At 40.9% G+C, this 18,190-nt stretch overlaps 1 protein-coding gene across 2 annotated transcripts; it reads right to left on the bottom strand.

The window, feature by feature from the left end:
• Positions 1–160: 160 nt before the first annotated feature.
• On the bottom strand, positions 161–18,179 carry EFCAB14 (EF-hand calcium binding domain 14). 2 transcript variants are annotated; one of them, XM_010582423.1, is made up of 11 exons: positions 17,955–18,179; positions 16,930–17,078; positions 13,489–13,634; positions 11,513–11,611; positions 7,111–7,221; positions 6,159–6,239; positions 5,092–5,283; positions 4,319–4,399; positions 2,979–3,090; positions 1,991–2,122; positions 161–1,134 (listed from the first exon to the last, which is right to left on the bottom strand). In XM_010582423.1, the coding sequence occupies exons 1-11, from the start codon at positions 18,128–18,130 to the stop codon at positions 959–961; spliced, it is 1,455 nt and encodes a 484-aa protein (XP_010580725.1). In that variant the 5' UTR covers positions 18,131–18,179; the 3' UTR covers positions 161–958. The 2 variants fall into 2 exon arrangements, with proteins under 2 accessions (XP_010580725.1, XP_010580726.1); XM_010582424.1 differs by lacking the exon at positions 4,319–4,399.
• Positions 18,180–18,190: the final 11 nt, after the last annotated feature.

Raw genomic sequence — 18,190 nt, 5'->3', positions numbered from 1 at the left:
AGAAACCGGCAGCATCAGCAACCCTGTTCAAAAGATCTCCAGTCACCAAGACCATCAGCACACTGCTGATTGTACCCAAGGCATGAACTATTCAGATGCTACTCAGTAGGCTGCATTGAATAACTTTAACAGATGTTTAAGAGGTAAAAGTCTACAATAGTTTCTTTTTTTGAAAAACAGAAAGGCTCATCTCACAAAATGTAACCTGGATGCAATACAGCAAAGCTAAAAGAATGCTGAAGTGAAAACCCAAGCACTTGGTAGGTAATTGCTCCTGTAGGCTTATGATATAAAAACACTTTCAACTCTTCCCTCTAAAAATAAATCCTGCTATATAGATGGGCATGATTTACCACTCCTGTTTTCCTCTGACTGAGTCCAAACTCATTCATGGATATACTTAGTCAAAATTAGAAGTTTAGCCGAAGCTCTTAACCATCCCTTTTAGGCTCAGCCTCTCATTGTAAACAGCTTATTACCAACACATCTCCTGACACAAACTTCCCCTTAAATATGCATAATTTACTCTGTCTCAAATATTTACAAGCAGAAGCAGCCCACCTTTACAAGACAGATTTCCTTCTGCTCTACATAAAGTGCAGCTCTCTAATTTAAGGCAAATTTCAGTGAAATATAAAACCATAGTTTTATTTTAGTATGTACACATTTTAAATTAAAAACAAGAAGTCCCTTGAAAGGGAAACAATGAGGGGAAAATGTTTCCAACTTTGGGAATTTTCTGGATTTTAACACAGTCCCAATATTATGTCCTATGAACATATAAATTTGCAAATTTCTTTTCAATAAATGCAAATGAAAAAAGAGGTGGCAATGTGTACAGTAATTTAGCTCCAAAGATCAGTAAAACACTGGAAAAGTGCAGACATAGTTTTTCATGTCCCGTAGTTTCCTTTAGCTACAGTAGCATCCATTGATATCACATTTCTAAATATATATCCTATACACCTAATGCTAATCTCAGTTCTTGTAATGAGTATTTCTCATCTCCATCTGTGTCAAATTTCTTAAAGCTCTGTGACTCTTGGGCTGTAGAGCCAAGCAGCTTTTGAAGATCTTCATATGATAGTTTTCCACCAGTATCTTCAGTTGCTTTTTCAAACAAATTCTGAAGATCTGCAAAGAGAACAAGGATTGAAAAGTAGTTCCTTTAATTACACAGGAATATCCTATAAGCTGCTCCTCCAGTTTTACTGCACTATGTCTTACTACCTAGTAATTAAATAAAGCTTCCCCAAGTACGTAGTTTGCCTTCTGCGTTGTCGCAAGCTGTCAGTAACAGTTTAGGAGAAAAAAGCACTAACATTTCTGGATTAAATTACATCAAATCTGAAAAAAGTAATCCCTATTTCTGGCCACAACTAATAACCCATTCTACAGCCACTAACTGCATACAGATGCAGTTATCCTCCACAAAAGCAAGCTCTGAATGACTGTTGCTATACCAACAGCACAGATGATATAAAGGGAAAAGTGTCTATTCATTTCCTGATGCAAAGCATTGCCCTTTCAGTAGCTGAAAAGACTGAACAGCAAGATCCAGAAACCATTCATTTGAGCAGGCAGTATTCTCTTAAAAAAAATATATAAAGAAAAAGAAACACAAAACATACACACTCACACCTACTTCATTTTCCTTCAGCACCCTAATTCTGCCCTTGACTTCCCTCCCAATCTCTGGGGCACTTGGTATAATACTTTGGCACTCAAAACAATTATAATTCACTTATAATGCACGCTCCTGTTTAAATCCCAGTTTCTTTTCTTTTACATGCTATTCTTTTCTTTTCGTTTTTTTTTAATTACCTTTTTTTTTTTAAAGTCCATAGTTGTGAAGCTTTTAAAATTGACCTAATTTTTCCAAGAATGCCCAGACACACTATAATATAATAATTCCATTTATACTTTTCATCTCCTAAAGATTTGCATGAAATATTCAGAAAAAGAAAAGGTCAGCCTAGAAAGGACATACCTCTGATGCTGGAAATTCCTGGTAAGGACAGATGTCTCAGCTGTCCATTACTCTCTGTGATGTCATCAGCTGACCTTGAAGCCAGCCTTGAAAGGTCTGTGGGCTTTGCTGTAGTACTCAGACTACTTTCAACTGTTATAAAACAATTTCTGTTAGTCTTACTAATTCCACAGAATTACAGTTAGCAGAAAAAAAATTCCGATAAAACTAATGAATTTTTAGATTTTTTTTTTCATTACAGATGCTATATAGCATAAGAATGCCGCAAAATCGTTTCAGAATACAGCAGTGTTGCCCCTTTTATCAATAACTGGAAGAACAGAAGGAAGGAAACTTGGTTTTGGACAGTTATGCAGCTTTAATCGTTCATACTGTACTAGATGTGTATTTGTAAACCCCATAGAAAGAATGTCTTGGAAGTGCTTTCTACTTCCCAGTCTGAAAGTGCTGAATAATCTTTATTAACAAAATTACATCTGCCCACCTGGGTTGTTTTCACCTTGTCAATGCAGGTATCTATCTTCCCCAACAGCAAGGTCTAAACTTCCCAGTTGCTGCTTAGCAAATTAACAGCAAGCACAGTTCTACTGTAATGAAGTATTTCAAATCTTATCTTCAGCCCTAACTGAACAGCAAAAGTGCAGAACTGAGACAAGTCAAAAGACATGCAGACCTTTCCTCTATGTTACACTTGGATTTTTTGAAAAAGCAAAAATAGATGTTACTGGGTATAAATTTCTACAGGTATGCCTTTAAATACAAGCTATTGATGCATGTGAATCCTGCTATACACATGGAAAGTCACCTTCAAACTTTTGTAGTCATACATAGTTTTCTGTTTTAGAGCCATCAGTTTCCTACCACTTTAACTGAAATAATCTTCACCAAAATCTTAAGGAACAGTCTAAATTATCCACCTTCATTAGTTATTCTTTGAATTAGACAGGGGACCTTCAGATTAGGGATAACTATTTTAACACATTCTTACCATTCTTTGATGTCTCAATGGGTTTGTCATTTTCTGGCTTGCCTGTGAGAGCACTGATCAGCTGAAGCTTCTCTTTTAGTTTTGATACCTGAGAATCTCTAGGTCCTGTTTCCTGCATATGTAGAAAAAAAAAATTCTTAAAAAGCACCCCATCAGCAGACAGAGAAGATCAGGAAAAGAAGTAACTTAAACTACGTAAGTACTTTTGTGTGACTTGGAGGTCTCCAGGCTGATCCAAGTTTAAAAGTGATAAACAAGATTTTAAAAGTTAAAAAAAAAACCCAAAACACCAACCAAACAAAAAACAACAACAACAAACCACTATGGAAAGATGTAAGGAATAAATTCACATGGCCTGTAAAAAACCAATAGAATCAGTACCTCAACCTGAAAAGCAGGCAACTATTCAACTATTTTGCAGACACCAATTTAAAAAAAAAATGTGACATTTCTGTATTTCTTAGATAAATGAGCAAGACTCTGAAAAATTGTAATATAATCATACTTGGCATGAACGTTTATACATCGAATTGCACAACTGTTTCAAATGTTTGTCTGCAGAACTGACTACCTTAGTGCAGGAGTCACTATATCTCTGTCAAAGTAAAACCATCACATTTTTCAGTCTGGAGCTCCTTTGCCCTCTTTATGAGTAGGTTCCAGCTGATAGGTTGAGTTCACATCAATCCAAGCCTGGAACTGACAGTGTAGCCACTTCACCCACCTGCCTTCATTCCAGAAGATGGAAACTAACCTCAACAACACCGCCTCTTATCCCCAGCCCACAATTTGGCCATTCAGTTAGTCTGTTAAACTCGCTTGCAGCCAGCCATCAGATCATTACCGAAATGCAGCTTTCATTAATTCCTAGATTCCACTGGTGCAAAGTTTCTCTAAGTCAACCCAAGAAAGTTTTTAAACCTGGATAAATACCGTAACCACATTTGTGGTGTGAACCCACAACAGTTGGGCTAGCTTTGCTGAGAGCATGGCAATGGGTACTCAAATGAGCTGGCTGCCAGAGCCCCCTGTTCCACTGGACCATGGTCTGAACCTTCCAAAATTCTTTCAGCTGCATGGAAGGATACTGCAGCAGCTCTGCTATGATATCCCATACATAGTCAGAATGGCAAGACTTTAATCTATTCCAACTTTTCTTCCATCCTAATTGACTTCCTGTCCTCAAAATGGGGTGGATAAGCTGTCCTTCTACTCTGGACTTTCAAAAGAAACTAGATTAGCCTGCTTGTAGATCTTTCCTCAATTAAGTCTCATTTAAAACATAATTATGAAGAGAATGGCTCTACTATTTCAGTGTAATTTGTGTTTCCTTACTTTACCTTCAGTTCTTTATTTGAATGAGTTTCATTATCTAGTTGATCTTCATTTTCTACTTTTAGAGAGGTAGTTGCATCATTCGCCTACAGGAAAAATGGAGGGGGGCTGAGTTTATTCATGTGCTTATTATTTTCTACAATAGAGTTTCTTTCCTTCAAATTCGGCAGGCATGAAGCAGGAAAAAAACAGAACAAATACATTCTAGAATAAACATGAAGACAGTGGCTTATGTAATCTACCACAGCAACGTCAGCATGTTCCTTATTGCTAAACATACAGAACACGTTCTCAGAGACTGGGCCCAGTATGGCATACAGAAAGCAATGGAAGGATTTACAAACATATTTAGTATTAATTTTTTTTTTTTTTTAGCTTTTTTTTGTTAGCATTTAAGCACCACTGAACAATCCAGAGGCCCACCTAGCTTCTCAGTGGTCTTAACAGATCTGTGTCAGAGTGCCTTCCCAAAACATAGTTAAAGAGGTTTGTGAACCCTGCCCCATTAAGCAGTCACCCAAGTCTTAAACGTCAGAGTGTTTTGGATATTTTTCTGTAGATTCTGTAGGGAAGAAATGACTACTTCAGAGATACTCTTAACGTTGGTTACCTGTTCAGAAATGTGGAACAAATTCCAGCCTTTTAAAATTAAATCCTAAGTGTCTCAAGTTTCACTCTGACATTTTCCTCAGTTAGGTTTGAAAAGCTCTATCTGTAGTATATACAAAGTATTGAAACTACTAGCCTGAGTAGACACCCTTAGTCATCAAATACTTACCACATTGGTAGACAAGTTCTCTCTTTTGTCCAGATTATTCACAGCAAGGGGAGAGTTTTCTAACAGCATAACCCTCCGGCTAAGGTTACCAATGGCTGAATCCACATTTAGAAGCTTGATGTCATTCAACTTTTGGTACACCACTACAGTATTATTTAGCTCTTCCAAAGCTGCATGCAGTGACTGGCTTTCCTGAAATATAAAACCAGCACATCAGTTTACTCAACCTCTGCAGTGCTCTTGCTATTAACAACATGGTGACTGACCCAATTTAACCGGGCAGACTTCAGACTGGCTCTCCACCGACACCACTGAAAACATCCAACTGGAAGCTTCCAGAAAGTTATTCCAGCTTTCAAAGTCTGAAACTGAAATTCTTCCTCAGGACTAACCTCTTTGTTGCTAATGTAATCACTTCAGCTGTGCCAGCAAACACAGAAAGCCTATTCATCTAATTTTCCAGGGGCAAGCTTAGTAACCACACCAACTATTTTTCCCAAGAAAGCATGTACTAGGGATATTTATACACAAGATTCATTTTTGAGGAAGATATCGACTGTATTAAGTGTAAATAAATGCAGTCATTCCATTCCAACCCCTTCAGCTAAACACCCACACATTATCCTTTTTTTTTTTTTTTTTGGTTGCTGAATCCCTGCTTTCCATACTTCATTATATTGAGGGTGACTCAACACATGCCACTCCCAAATTTGATCAGATTGGCAAGTACCTGCCATAAAATCCATTCCATAAAAAGCCTTTAACTCATTTCCACTTACATGAGCAAAGTACACCTATAATTTGTTAGATATTAATTTCAGCCTTTTTACTCCTCACCCAGTTAGAGCACAAAAAAAAGTACTCTCAGACCAGGGTACTTCCCTGTTTGCACATACACAGGAAGAAACCACAGCAAAGTTACTTGTATTTTGTTCTGAAAGATGCTATCTGTATTGTCATGATAAAAAATGTACTTTTTTTGTACAATACAGTACCGCAAAACACACAAAAAAGCTACATACCAGTGATAATTGTAACAATATTCCCCGTGCAAGGAAGAAAAATACCTTTTTGCAATTTTCGGTCTGATTTCTCTCAGTCCATGGCACAATAGTGGAAGGAAGTGAAGGTATCTGTTTTAATTCCTTCTAAGGAAAGAAGCAGAAAATTACGTTACCAAAAGCTTGTAAAAAAATACTAAGCTTTTAATAACTGGCAGGCTGTAGCCAAGGATGTTTTGCAACAACTATAGTCACTCATGTCTGTTGGGCATGCAGTATTTTAACTAGGCTAATACAGAGTTTTCTCCTTCAAACACCTAAGGTCCAAATTTATTTTAATTAAACCCTTGTAATTAGTGCTTCTCCCTTTAATGAAGTATTATGATACAAATTTCACTGCTACCATACACACTGCCATATCTGCAATGTTTTCGTAGCACCCACTGGCTGAATCAGGTTTGATAATGTGCCTAATCTAAATTTTATCTGCAAGTATTCCTATTAAAGTAATGCTATATTGCAGTTTAGCTGAAAAACTTTAATTATTGGCTCAATTTTTTAACCCCAAGTGAGAGGTCAGTATAAATACAGTGAGTAGTTGCTGGTAAAGATGGCCAGTAATTTCATCCTTATTATGCATCCTTAATTCAACCAACAAACTATCTCAATGCTTCCACCATCCCCAATCCTAAGACAGTGCTGACAGCTACCATAAGCAGTACCCTGCATCACACAGAAGCAGAGATTCCCAAGGCTCCACATCTGTGTAGTAGGAAGCAAAAATCTGCAGTGTAGCAGGCACCAACAATTCTGGCTCCAGAGAAATACATACTCGGTATCATACAGGAGGTGCCACACAAGGATTAGAAGATTAGCTCATTAATGTACCAACCAGCACCTACTGAAACTTCAAAAGTATTTTGAAGACATAAGGCAGAACTCCACACAGTTCTTAAACTTGCTTCATATTAGGCAGGTAACTGTTAAAACGCAATGTTAAATCAGTACATTTTCTTACCACATCATTCTGGAGTATTTCTATGGATTTCTTGTATTCTTCAATGGCTGTCTGTATATTTTCAACATCATGAGAAACACTGGTAAGCGTGCTGCCTATGTTTGCTACAGTCTGGAATAAAGAAGATGACAAAAATCTCAGCCTTGCTCAAACTGCACAATCTCAAAGTTTCAATCTGCTCAACACAGTGTTTTGTTAGTGAAACTACAGGCAGACTGCCACAAAAATATGCACATGAATTTGAAGTATTCAGAACTTTCTTTGCAGACAAAACTGTGAATTATACCCATCGCATCTCCAGGCCAATAAACAAAGACACACTCTACACTATGACAACTTAAGCTAGATAACCAAAATTACAGGTTTGCTGCTCCCACTCCGAAAACAATACAAGTGTTCTGGCATTAATTAAAAAAAAAAAAATCCTGACATGAAGACATCTTACCTCCTCTCTCTACATGGAGTATTTGTATTGAATACAAGGATGCTGACATCACTGATTTATCCTGCCTTAATTGTCTTTCAGGGCTATGCATCACATGCGGCAAAACTAGTCTGCCAAAGGTTGCAGATTTTCAAGAAAGCATTGCCTTTTTTAAAATGAAAGAATAGCTCTGAAGAATCAGGAAACCCCCTGTGAATTCTGCAGGTACAGTCAGCCCGCTCTCCGACTACTCCCGTCTCATCCTTCCCTTGTCTTCATGCCCAACTCTAACTTTAGAAAGTAACTATTCTGTAAAGCTGCACTGGTGTTTTAGCAGCTGACAGCATAGCACCTAGAGTCAGATTGTTAGCTAGGACATGCACAAACACTAGTGGAAGTTACAGTAATGAGACAGACCATGCCCCTATGCTTCTCATTCCATTTTAAATACTTTCTTTGATCATTAAAACAAACAGAACCCATCTAAAAATCCCCTTTTCCTACGACTCTGTTATGTTCATAAGCTCTTAAGGCACTGAAGTGACCCTCTAGCTATCCAGACTATATTCAAATGATAGCCACACGAATCTTCCTCCGGCTCTTCAGTTTGCAAGTCTGAACACAGGTTCAGAAAACAATCTCTCCACCCTGGAGGACCTCAGGATACCTTTAGCACCTTTCATGAGCCTGAACAAAAGCCGCTGTCCAAGAGGAACCCCTTCAGTAGTCCTTCAGGACTAACACCAGCAGGCAGCTCCCCATTTTCAGGAACAGTGCCTACAGGGAAAAAGGCTTAAGAAACCAAAATCCTATTCTAAGTAGAGCAGCCTTTTCACAGAATCACTTAGGTTGGAAAGGACCTTTACGTTCATTGAGTCCAACCGTTAACCTAATGCTGCCAAGTCCGCCCCTAAACCATGTCTCTACACATCCACACATCTTTTAAATACCTCTAGGGATGGTGACTCAACCACTTTCCCAGGAAGCTTGTTCCAATGCTTGACAACCCTTTTGGTGAAGAAGTTTTTCCTAATATCCAATCTAAACCTCCCCTGGTTCAACTTGAGGCCATTTCCTCTTGTCCTATCACTTGTTACTTGGGAGAAGAGAACGATACTCACCTCGCTACAACCTCCTTTCAGGCAGTTGTAGAGGGCGATAAGGTCTCCCTTCAGCCTCCTTTTCTCCAGACTAAACAACCCCAGTTCCCTCAGCTGCTCTTCATAGGACTTATTCTCTAGACCCTTCACCAGCTTCGTTGCCCTTCTTTGGACATGCTCCAGCACCTCAATGTCTTTCCTGTAGAGAGGGGCCCAAAACTGAACACAGGACTCGAGGTGCCGCCTCACCAGTGCCGAGTACAGGGGGACAATCCTTTCCCTAGTGCTGCTGGCCACACCATTTCTGATACAGACCAGGATGCCGTTGGCCTTCTTGGCCACCTGGGCACACTGCTGGCCCATATTCAGCCGGCTGTCAACCCCAGGTCCTTTTCCACCGGGCAGCTTTCCAGCCACTCTTCCCCAAACCTGTAGCGCTGCATGGGGTTGCTGTGACCCAAGTGCAGGACCCAGCACTTGGCCTTGTTGAACCTCATACAATTGGCCTCGGCCCATTGATCCAGCCTGTCCAGATCCCTCTGTGGAGCCTGCATTCCCTCAAGCAGATCAACCCTCCCTCCCAACTTGGTGTAGTCTGCAAACTTACTGAGGGTGCACTCCATCCCCTCATCCAGAACATTGATAAAGATACTAAACAGAACTGGCCCCAGTACTGAGCCCTGGGGAACACCACTTGTGACCGGCTGCCAACTGGATTTAACTCCATTCACCACAACTCTCTGGGCCTGGCCACCCAGCCATTTTTTTACCTAGCAAAGAGTACACCCACCCAAGCCATGACCAGCCAGTTTCTCCAGGAGAATACTGTGGGAAACAGTGTCAAAGGCTTTACTGAAGTCGAGGCAGACAACATCCACAGCTTTTCCCTCATCCACTAAGCGGGTCACCTTGTCATAGAAGGAGATCAGGTTAGTCAAGCAGGACCTGCCTTTCGTAAACCCATGTTGGCTGGGCCTCATCACCTGGTTGTCCTGTATGTGCCGTGCGAGGGCACTCAAGATAACGTGCTCCATAACCTTCCCCAGCACTGAGGTCAGACCAACAGGCCTGTAGTTCCCCAGATCCTCCTCCCAGCCCTTCTTGTAGATGGGCGTCACATTTGCTAACCTCCAGTCAACTGGGACCTCCCTGGTTAGCCAGGACTGCTGCTAGATGGTTTCCTCCAAGAAAGGCAGGTAATTCCAAAGACAGCTCGATGCAAAGGACAATTGAGCACAAGATTTTTCACCAGGCCTATCAAAAGCCACGCTACCCACCTACAGCCACTGAAGTTCTGCTGTGTGACAGGAGGTAGTGCGGCATGCACACAGAGGTCAAAAAGAAGTCCAAGTCTTGAAACCTATTGCTTTCCATTAGCATGACACTTACAAACCATTAAAACTATTGTATTTAAACCTCTGAATAGTTTTTCTATACTCAACACCTTGCAATATACCTCCTGGAAGGATTCCAGGTCTGTTTTTATTATATCAACCTTCTAAAACATAAATGCAAGCAAGATGGCATCAAGAGAGCAGTGGAAACAGATGCCACATCTAACACCTTACTTAGACTCAACAGCAGAGACTGGAAAGAACTCAAGAGTTCCCAAGATCTTTGATTTTCACAAAATGTGACCAAGGATGGACTTATTTCAACATGAAAAAGCCTTGCTGTTCAGGAGATCACTGCAAGCTGAAACCTGTTGACACTAACACTTTGTCCTGACAGTACTGAAGGCAGAAAGATGACAACAAGGTTTTTATATATATAAAAATCACACATATAATATAGATTTTTATATATATACAAAAATAAAGTAGGTGCGGGTTCCAGACTAGGTACTGCCTTAAGACTTACTTCTGATACGACACAGTGCAAATCCAGCATGCTCATAACAGCAAATTAGAAGCTTAGGAAATAGCTTCGTACTCCTCCCAGAAGAAGAAATCCTGTCAGCCTGATCAGCCAAACCACGCTAATTGCTTTGCATATGACTAGCTTGTTGATTATACATTAATTTTGTAGGGATAGGAAATGAGAAGTGGAAGCCCATAAAAGCTACAAAGACTGGACTGACATTAGGTGTTAGCCCAATATAAATATTTATTGCTAAATAAACAGAACTGCCATGGAAGAGCCGGGGAAGTTTCAACAAGCCATTCTTTTTACCAAAATAAACAGGACAGTTCTTTGGTAAAGAATGCTCAGCTAAGGCACACAGTAAGACACTGTATTAACAGAATTCACTTTAGAAGTAACCTTGTGTCACCCACCTTTCAAGCGATCGTCAGAAAACCATCCCAGTACAATTCATGTTTTGCTGTGTGTGTACTGAACACCAAGAAAGCTCCCATGCTAATGTTCCAGGCCCACTGCTCCCAAGTTAGACCCCTACCTGCCTCAAGACTCTAAATGCAGAGCCAGATGTAGAACTATATGCTGCTGAAGATGAGGAAGTTTTCCAGAAAGCAATCCATTTTCTTTTCCAATTAAAAAAGTTAAACAAACCACCTATTGCAAGCAGAGTTGTAAAACTGCAGACAGACTTTTTGCAAGTGTCTTAAATGATATTAAGATTAGCAGCCTGAGGGAAAGCAACCAGAAAGATGAGGTCCAAGGTAAAGAAGTGACAACACAATACAAAGAAATGAATCTCCAGAAAGGGCCAAACAAGGCCTTCAAATTTTCTACCTGCCATACGTTATCGTAGGACCATACAATATCAAGTACATGAAGTCCGATTTAAAAACAAGAGAAGCAAATATTCCTCACATGCAATTCAGGTAACTCCTGTTGTCACTGCTGTCCCCAAGAGCCCAGTTGCAGCTTAGCAGCACAGAATGCATTTAGCAATAGCCACATTTACAGTACTTGCCTTCTGAAGTTTCTCTACTGTGAGAGGAAGAGAAATCAGATCAGAAGCAGACTTTATGTTGTTTTTGAGATGATTTACTGTTGAGGTTAATAGTGATATCTAAAACCAAAGAGGAATATTTAGAATTAGTCAACATAATCCTGATTCTGACCTTCCCCAGTATTATGACTTAATTCATAACATTAAAACATAAGGCAAGACAAAATTATGTATGTACACACATACAAAACATCCCTGTCTCTAGTTTAGAAATCCTGCCTAGGCTACATTAAAAATATTCTGCCTATTGCAACAGAAGATTTTTTTTTTTTTTTTAACTGAAAGCCATAGAAGCCCCTTCTTTTCAATAAGGCACCCTCTGCCCATTTTACATTCATCCCCTTAGAGAGAGGCTGTTGCCCATGAAAAGATTTTAAAAAATTGTGCAACAAGCCCTTACGCGTAAGGAACAGTCATCCACTCCTGTATTTAGCAATCAAACCCGCCTGGCAAAACCCAGCAAAACCATACAACTTCTCTAGTTGAGTGACAGGCAAAGAAGTTGCATGTATCACCCAAACCTTCTGCTACAGAAATGGAAGAGTGACAATCTAGGTACAGCAGGTTAGCTCAATTTCTGTCAACTGTTTGACCCAGACAGCATTGAAAATGGGTCTTCGAGATTACTTATTCATTCCAACTACATGCTAGTCATTAACTGCTAACACCATCACTTTAAGATCAATTTGTAGCCATCAGTAGTCAAAACAAAGAAAAGTAATTTCTTCCCACATTTGACAACACAAAAGTAGAGCAGATAAAACCCACTTTCTTCTGGTTATTAAAAAAAAAAAAGTTGTTTCACAAGCTGAGGAAATGGGCAAGATCCTAATTTTACATTAGGCCCATGCTGATCAGCTGGAGTGCAGAGTCTCTGGTTCCACAGCTGTGAATATTGGCTGAAATAACTCCCAGCAGCACATCCCAACAATTCATAGAAAAAATCCAGTAACTAAATTTTGATTCCCAGAAGAGCTGGCTCAGACTGTAACCAGACCCTGCAGTAACTTGAGGGCCTGCAAGAACCATGTGCAAGTATCTTTAACATCCAGGTGCAGATGACAGCATTTTAAAAGTTTAATGAAGCACCTAAAGATCAGTGGATAATGCATACTGTCAGATGCTAAAGAAAGCAAGTCAAATTTTCAAACATATTTATATGCCTCATTAAGCACTTAACCACTGCATGGGACTGAAGAAAAACCAATCTGAGCAGGAACCTCAGTACTCATAAAAATTAAACCCAAAGCACCAGTGTCAAGGAGGGTTTCCCACACATACCTCTTGATACCACTAAATGTGAGCAGCTCTGAACTTTTACCCTCAGAGGCAAGAATTTCAATAACAGCCTTGCTGGATGCTTTGTTTGAAGCCTGAGTTAATACAGCAGCTGAGGAAACAGCTTTCTGTTAAGTGGCTTAGTTCTAGTCGCATAAACAGAGCTAAGATTTACACCAGCTCAGATTCCAAGTGTGTATTAGCAGATTTTATATTCACAAGACACCAGTACTTCATTTGTAGCAACATGAACTCGTAGTGATTCAGGTAACTCTTCTCATGCTTATGAAACGTTTGCAGACGCTCTGAGAAATTTGAAATGTCAAATCTCTCATCATAAGCATCACAATTATTTAGCAGGAAAATTAAGAACTGCACAGTTCTCAGGCTCTTTCAAGTTCTGCCTGAAGTCTTTCTACCAGTTGCATAATTTCTCCTCTTTGCAATCACTCTCCAGTCCAACCAGATCCTCAAACTTTTTTTGCTTGTTTAATAATGCGGCTTATATTCCATTTTAACTTTAAAAATAAAAGTTTAGCATATGGTCAGAGAAGTCCTTAGCTAAAAGCTCAGCACTGCACTTGAAATTAATTTCTGTAAAAATAAATTTGAATGGAATATTTTATTATTTTTCAAAACCAAGCACTGATCCCTCTCACCTGTTTATTGATCTCTGTGATATTTATCCAAATTTTATTTAGCCCCAGTTCTCCAGTCTCAATTTGTTCTAGTTGCTTTTGCTTCTGCACCAAATCTTCATTCAGTTTAGGAATTTCTTGGAATGATGTCTTCTGATTAGATTCCACTAAAAAAAAAAAAAAGAAAAAATAATTACATGTGTTTTAAAAAAAACCCAAAAGTCTGGGTAAACAACATTGAAACGCAGAAAACAAATTACAAGCAGCAACATCTACAGCAGTGAAAGAAGGCAGTAACAGTTTCTACATATGGCTTTACTGCCAATTCAGAATTAAGCATTTGTTCAGAATGACAGCTCTTTTTTGTTTTAAGAGGACTAATGTCTACAAAGAGAACCCAGAGAGACCATACTAAATTTAACACTTTGCAATAGTACTGTCATTCTGGCTAAGCCTCAGCAGGTCTTTATTTAGTGCAGTTATTTTGCATTACTTTCACAGAGGAACATGAAATAGTAATGGGACTGTGAATAAGAACTGCCAACAGTACCAGGACAAAGGAGGTATGTGAAATGAACCTCAGTGCCCTTTTCAAGACTGCAAAGGGGCTGCTGACGATGAAGTGAATTCCAAAGAGTTTAACATGATTACAGTTGTTCCGTGTGACAGAAGGACAACGAAAAAAAATGTATAAGCTTACACACTAACATCTGTTGGTAAACAAATCAGTAAACAAGGCCCTTGGAAATAAAGTCAGTTTTTACTGCAATTAATACTACAGGAAGGGGGAAACACGCAGTTCAAACCAATTCAAGTGAGCCTCAGAAATGCAGCTCTTCCAGGTCTGCAGTGACTAAGCTGTTTAGCTGCAAGCACTATTAGGCAATCCTAAATCCCTAGGTCTGGGAAACAAATAAACAAAGGTTTTGAGATGGAGACGACAGAGTTCTCCAAAACCTGCACCTCCACCCTGTAACACAGCACTAGATGGCTCCACAACAAACTGCCATCATTCAGACCAGACTTCCAAGAGCAGTGGGATCTACGTGGTACACTGCTGGCAGCTCCCAGAACAAATTTCCATGGGTGACCCATCTGGTTAAAAGCGGAAACCTTCAGGAACACTTCATGCCTGTGGAGTGCTTGCCCCGATACACACAGCTGGAAAGCCATGCATCTTCAAAAAAAACACTTTGCTTTTCTTGAAGCGAGTCCTAAAAGTCATTTCTAGGTACAGAGGAGCCTGCATTGATCACCCAAGATCCAAACAGCACTTTTGGTTCAGTAAGACCGCGAAAGGTGTATTTTAGCCAAAACAGACTGAGAGCTAATTGTCCGTTTGACACAAGTAGTTCTCACTGAATCTGATGTTTCAGAGGCTCTTGCAGACAAATTATTTTGTTTTGCCACTCTGTGTACAGCGAGACCCCACTTAAGGGTTTTTTGCAGTGCTAGGAAGGTTAAGTACTATGAGCATTCTTAGCATCATTACTAACAACTGAAGGGAAACACCACAATGACCTCCCCCTATCCCAAACATACTAGATGCAAAGGTATCTTACTTTTAAAAAGCACTCATACTATACTCAGTCTGTTCAAAGGATGGCAGAACATTAACAAACAAATACTGCCATGGGAATCCGCTCTTATGGGGAAAAAAATCTGGATGAAGATTCAGAGGAAGAAGGTTTGGTTTTCGGCAAAATTGCTGTAGGACAGACGGACCCGTGCCTTTGTTTCTCCACCCACCCACACACCTCACCAAAGCACAATGTTACCTTTTGGAACCAGGTTATTCTTGCTGTCTGCTTTTTTTGTTGTTGTTTTTAATGCTGTGCCTCATTACAAGGCTCCCATCCAGCTTCTAGGCATGCTATTACAGTGGCAAGGAAATCTGAGACTATTTTATCACTAGACGAAGTATTAAATGCATGGTTTTTCTATCAGAGCTATTTAGGAGAAAACAAGCACTTATGTAATTGCCAGACAGTAAGCTCAGAGAAAACAACTGCTTTAACAAAGAGGTCTATGTAGAACAGGAATGATGAAACTTAACTACACCCAAGCCAACAGATGTTGTCATCGTGCAAAACTTTTACTGCCAGTACATACTTAAAGCAGACCAGTACATGAAGAGCAGCAGTCAGCTTACCCAGAACACAGGAACAGCTACTCCTGAGCTGTTCAGTACACTCACAGCTACAAAGCAGCACCTGTAACTGAAAGTATCCTCCATAACTAGCGGATGCCAGTTATGGCTGACTTTCAGAGTTCAGTATCAGTTAATATTAAAGGCACATCTATCAACAACACTTTCTCTCACTCCCACCAGCCAGCAGGTTCCACCTTGGCAGAGGACTCCCTGCCTTACAGCAGAGTTACACACCTGAACAGGAAGCCCTAAACACCAACAGCAAAGAATTTGTACACACATTTCCTCAATACCTCTTTTACCACAAGCAAATCAAGGCCTCTGCTTACCTCCAGCTCTAGCAGCCTGCTAATTTTTGAACTGATTTCACCAGCCTTATTTTTAAGGTCATCTTCATGTCCCAGGCACAAAAATTCTAAGATGAAGACCAAAGCAATGGGACAAAACCCACACTCAACAGCAGTGCGCCTCAGGCAAAACATAACTACCTAGCTTTCCTGAAGCAGCTAGAGACCACCTGAATGCTTAAGCTTCACTCTCTTCTGCTCCATTCACACAGATCCTCAGATTATCCTTGCCTTTTTCAATATACAGGATTTTAAACACGACTAAAATAAGGCACCAAAACATATCCTGTGTCCAGAGGTGAGGTATAGAGAACCGAGAGCATACATTACAGACAAATCTCACCATTTGTTATACCTCGGCACTACAGAAGTTATAATATTGAAATCCTAGATGGACAGGGAAAACCTGAGACCTACAAGCAAAATGCTTCATGTTAACTCCATACTTCAAAGTATTAAACATGATGTAACTCCACACCAACATGAAGAAAACAATGTAATACCGAAACAATATTCAAATTGCAGTAACACCACAGCAAACATTAGAGGTTTTTAAAAGAGCTCAAAACAAGAAGATTGTTTTCCATTAATTTTTTTAAGGAATGCATCAAAATCCCCTAGACTGTTTTACATATTAGGACTTCTTCTTTTTAAACAGGGGCTTCCTTTGGAAAAGAGCACTCCCAAGACCAAAGTCAGGAATTTTAGAAATGTACGTACAAGCAACTACAGGCCCACCTAATCCAGTGTCCCTGCTCCTCAGAAGGTATAGAGCAGGCAAGAATATGTAACATTTGCCTTATGGTCACCCAGCCTCCAAGTGGTTTTGGCCCACAGGACTCCTCAGTTTAGGGGCAGTTTTTCTATTCAGTACTTTCAGACTTTGAATAAGCAGGTAGGCAACTAAAGCTCTTCATACTGCCCAAAGCAAATGTGAAATAGAGTAGTTACGTTTATACTTACTAGTTCGAAACTTCTCCTTTATTGCATCCAGATCCTCCTTGAGAGCCACCTGCATCCAGACTAAGCCAACGCATGCTACCACACAAGCGGCAAGAATGACAAACGCACATAATGGGTAACAGAATTTGCAGCATCGTAGATAGTCTCCCCTGGATAAAACAAACATAACAGATTGTGAATATTCAATAGTGCCTAGAAAAATTGTATTTTAAATGCTGTTCTATAAAAGTAAGGGACAGCACCAGAACAGTACACGCTTTGGCTGACAAGAGCTAACCAAGAGCTCTTCCAAGAATAAATAAGGCTCTACAGTGAGATCAGGGCTATTACTCTGTTCAGTTTATCCTCAGGAGGCACATCTAGCATATTTAAGAGCAGCTGTCAGGTTTCCCTTACTAAAATTTCCTGCTCTGCTCGCATAAACTTATGTTAGGAACATCTGCTTGATAGCTTGGAAGGCAGGCTTCAAGAGAGGGTATTACCATAATGTTATGACAAATACTTCTAAATTACCCTAAACTGCCAAAGCCTAAGTTTCTCTGTGACGTGCCTACTTTTAGTTATTCTTTGAGGGCCATTAATAACGCTGTTACCTAACCGAAAAGTTTATTTACTGGCAAAAAGCACATCACATCCACAAGAAGACCAGCCTGCGTCAGCTCGCAGGCGCAGGACTCTGCTGCGCCAAAACACGCACGGATAAACGCGCTCAACGTTTCAAGCGAGTGACCCCGAGCGGCTCTAAGGACTCCAGTCGCCGTGAGCACAGAACGGAAAAACCAGTAAGAAGAAAGCCAGAGGGCGGTTCAGATCCACTTCTACCCCCAGCCAGGCGACCTGTTGGGCCAGACGCACTCAGGGCGGCTCCAGGCCTGTCCTGGCAGCCCCCAGCGCCCCACAACCCCGAAGCGAGACCGGCGCTGAGGCGAGGGGCTCCCGCCGCGGCGGGCCCGGGGCCGGGGCCAGAGCCCCAGGCGGGCGGGTAGGACCGGGCCGGGGCCTCAGCGGCAGCCCCGGGGACTCACTTGCCGCAACGGCCCCGCGCCCCGGCGAACTCGTCCTCCTCGGAGCTGGACTCGGAGTCGGAGGCGGGCGGCTCGGTGCGCAGCAGCCGGTGGCCCGAGCCCTTCTTGGCGGGCTTCTTCCTGCGGCCGTCGGCGGCCAGGCCGATGAGGGCGTTCAGCTCCTTCCGCTTCTTCATCCTCTTGTGGGGCGGCAGCAGCAGCGGCGGCGGCGCGGCCGGCGGCTGGCTCCCGCCTCC

Source organism: Haliaeetus leucocephalus, unplaced genomic scaffold (genome assembly GCF_000737465.1).
Source record: "Haliaeetus leucocephalus isolate CR32 unplaced genomic scaffold, Haliaeetus_leucocephalus-4.0 Scaffold848, whole genome shotgun sequence".
NCBI classification, from domain to species: Eukaryota; Metazoa; Chordata; class Aves; order Accipitriformes; family Accipitridae; genus Haliaeetus; species Haliaeetus leucocephalus.
Note: the sequence above shows the minus strand (reverse complement) of the source record. Positions and strands in the feature narration are given on the sequence as shown.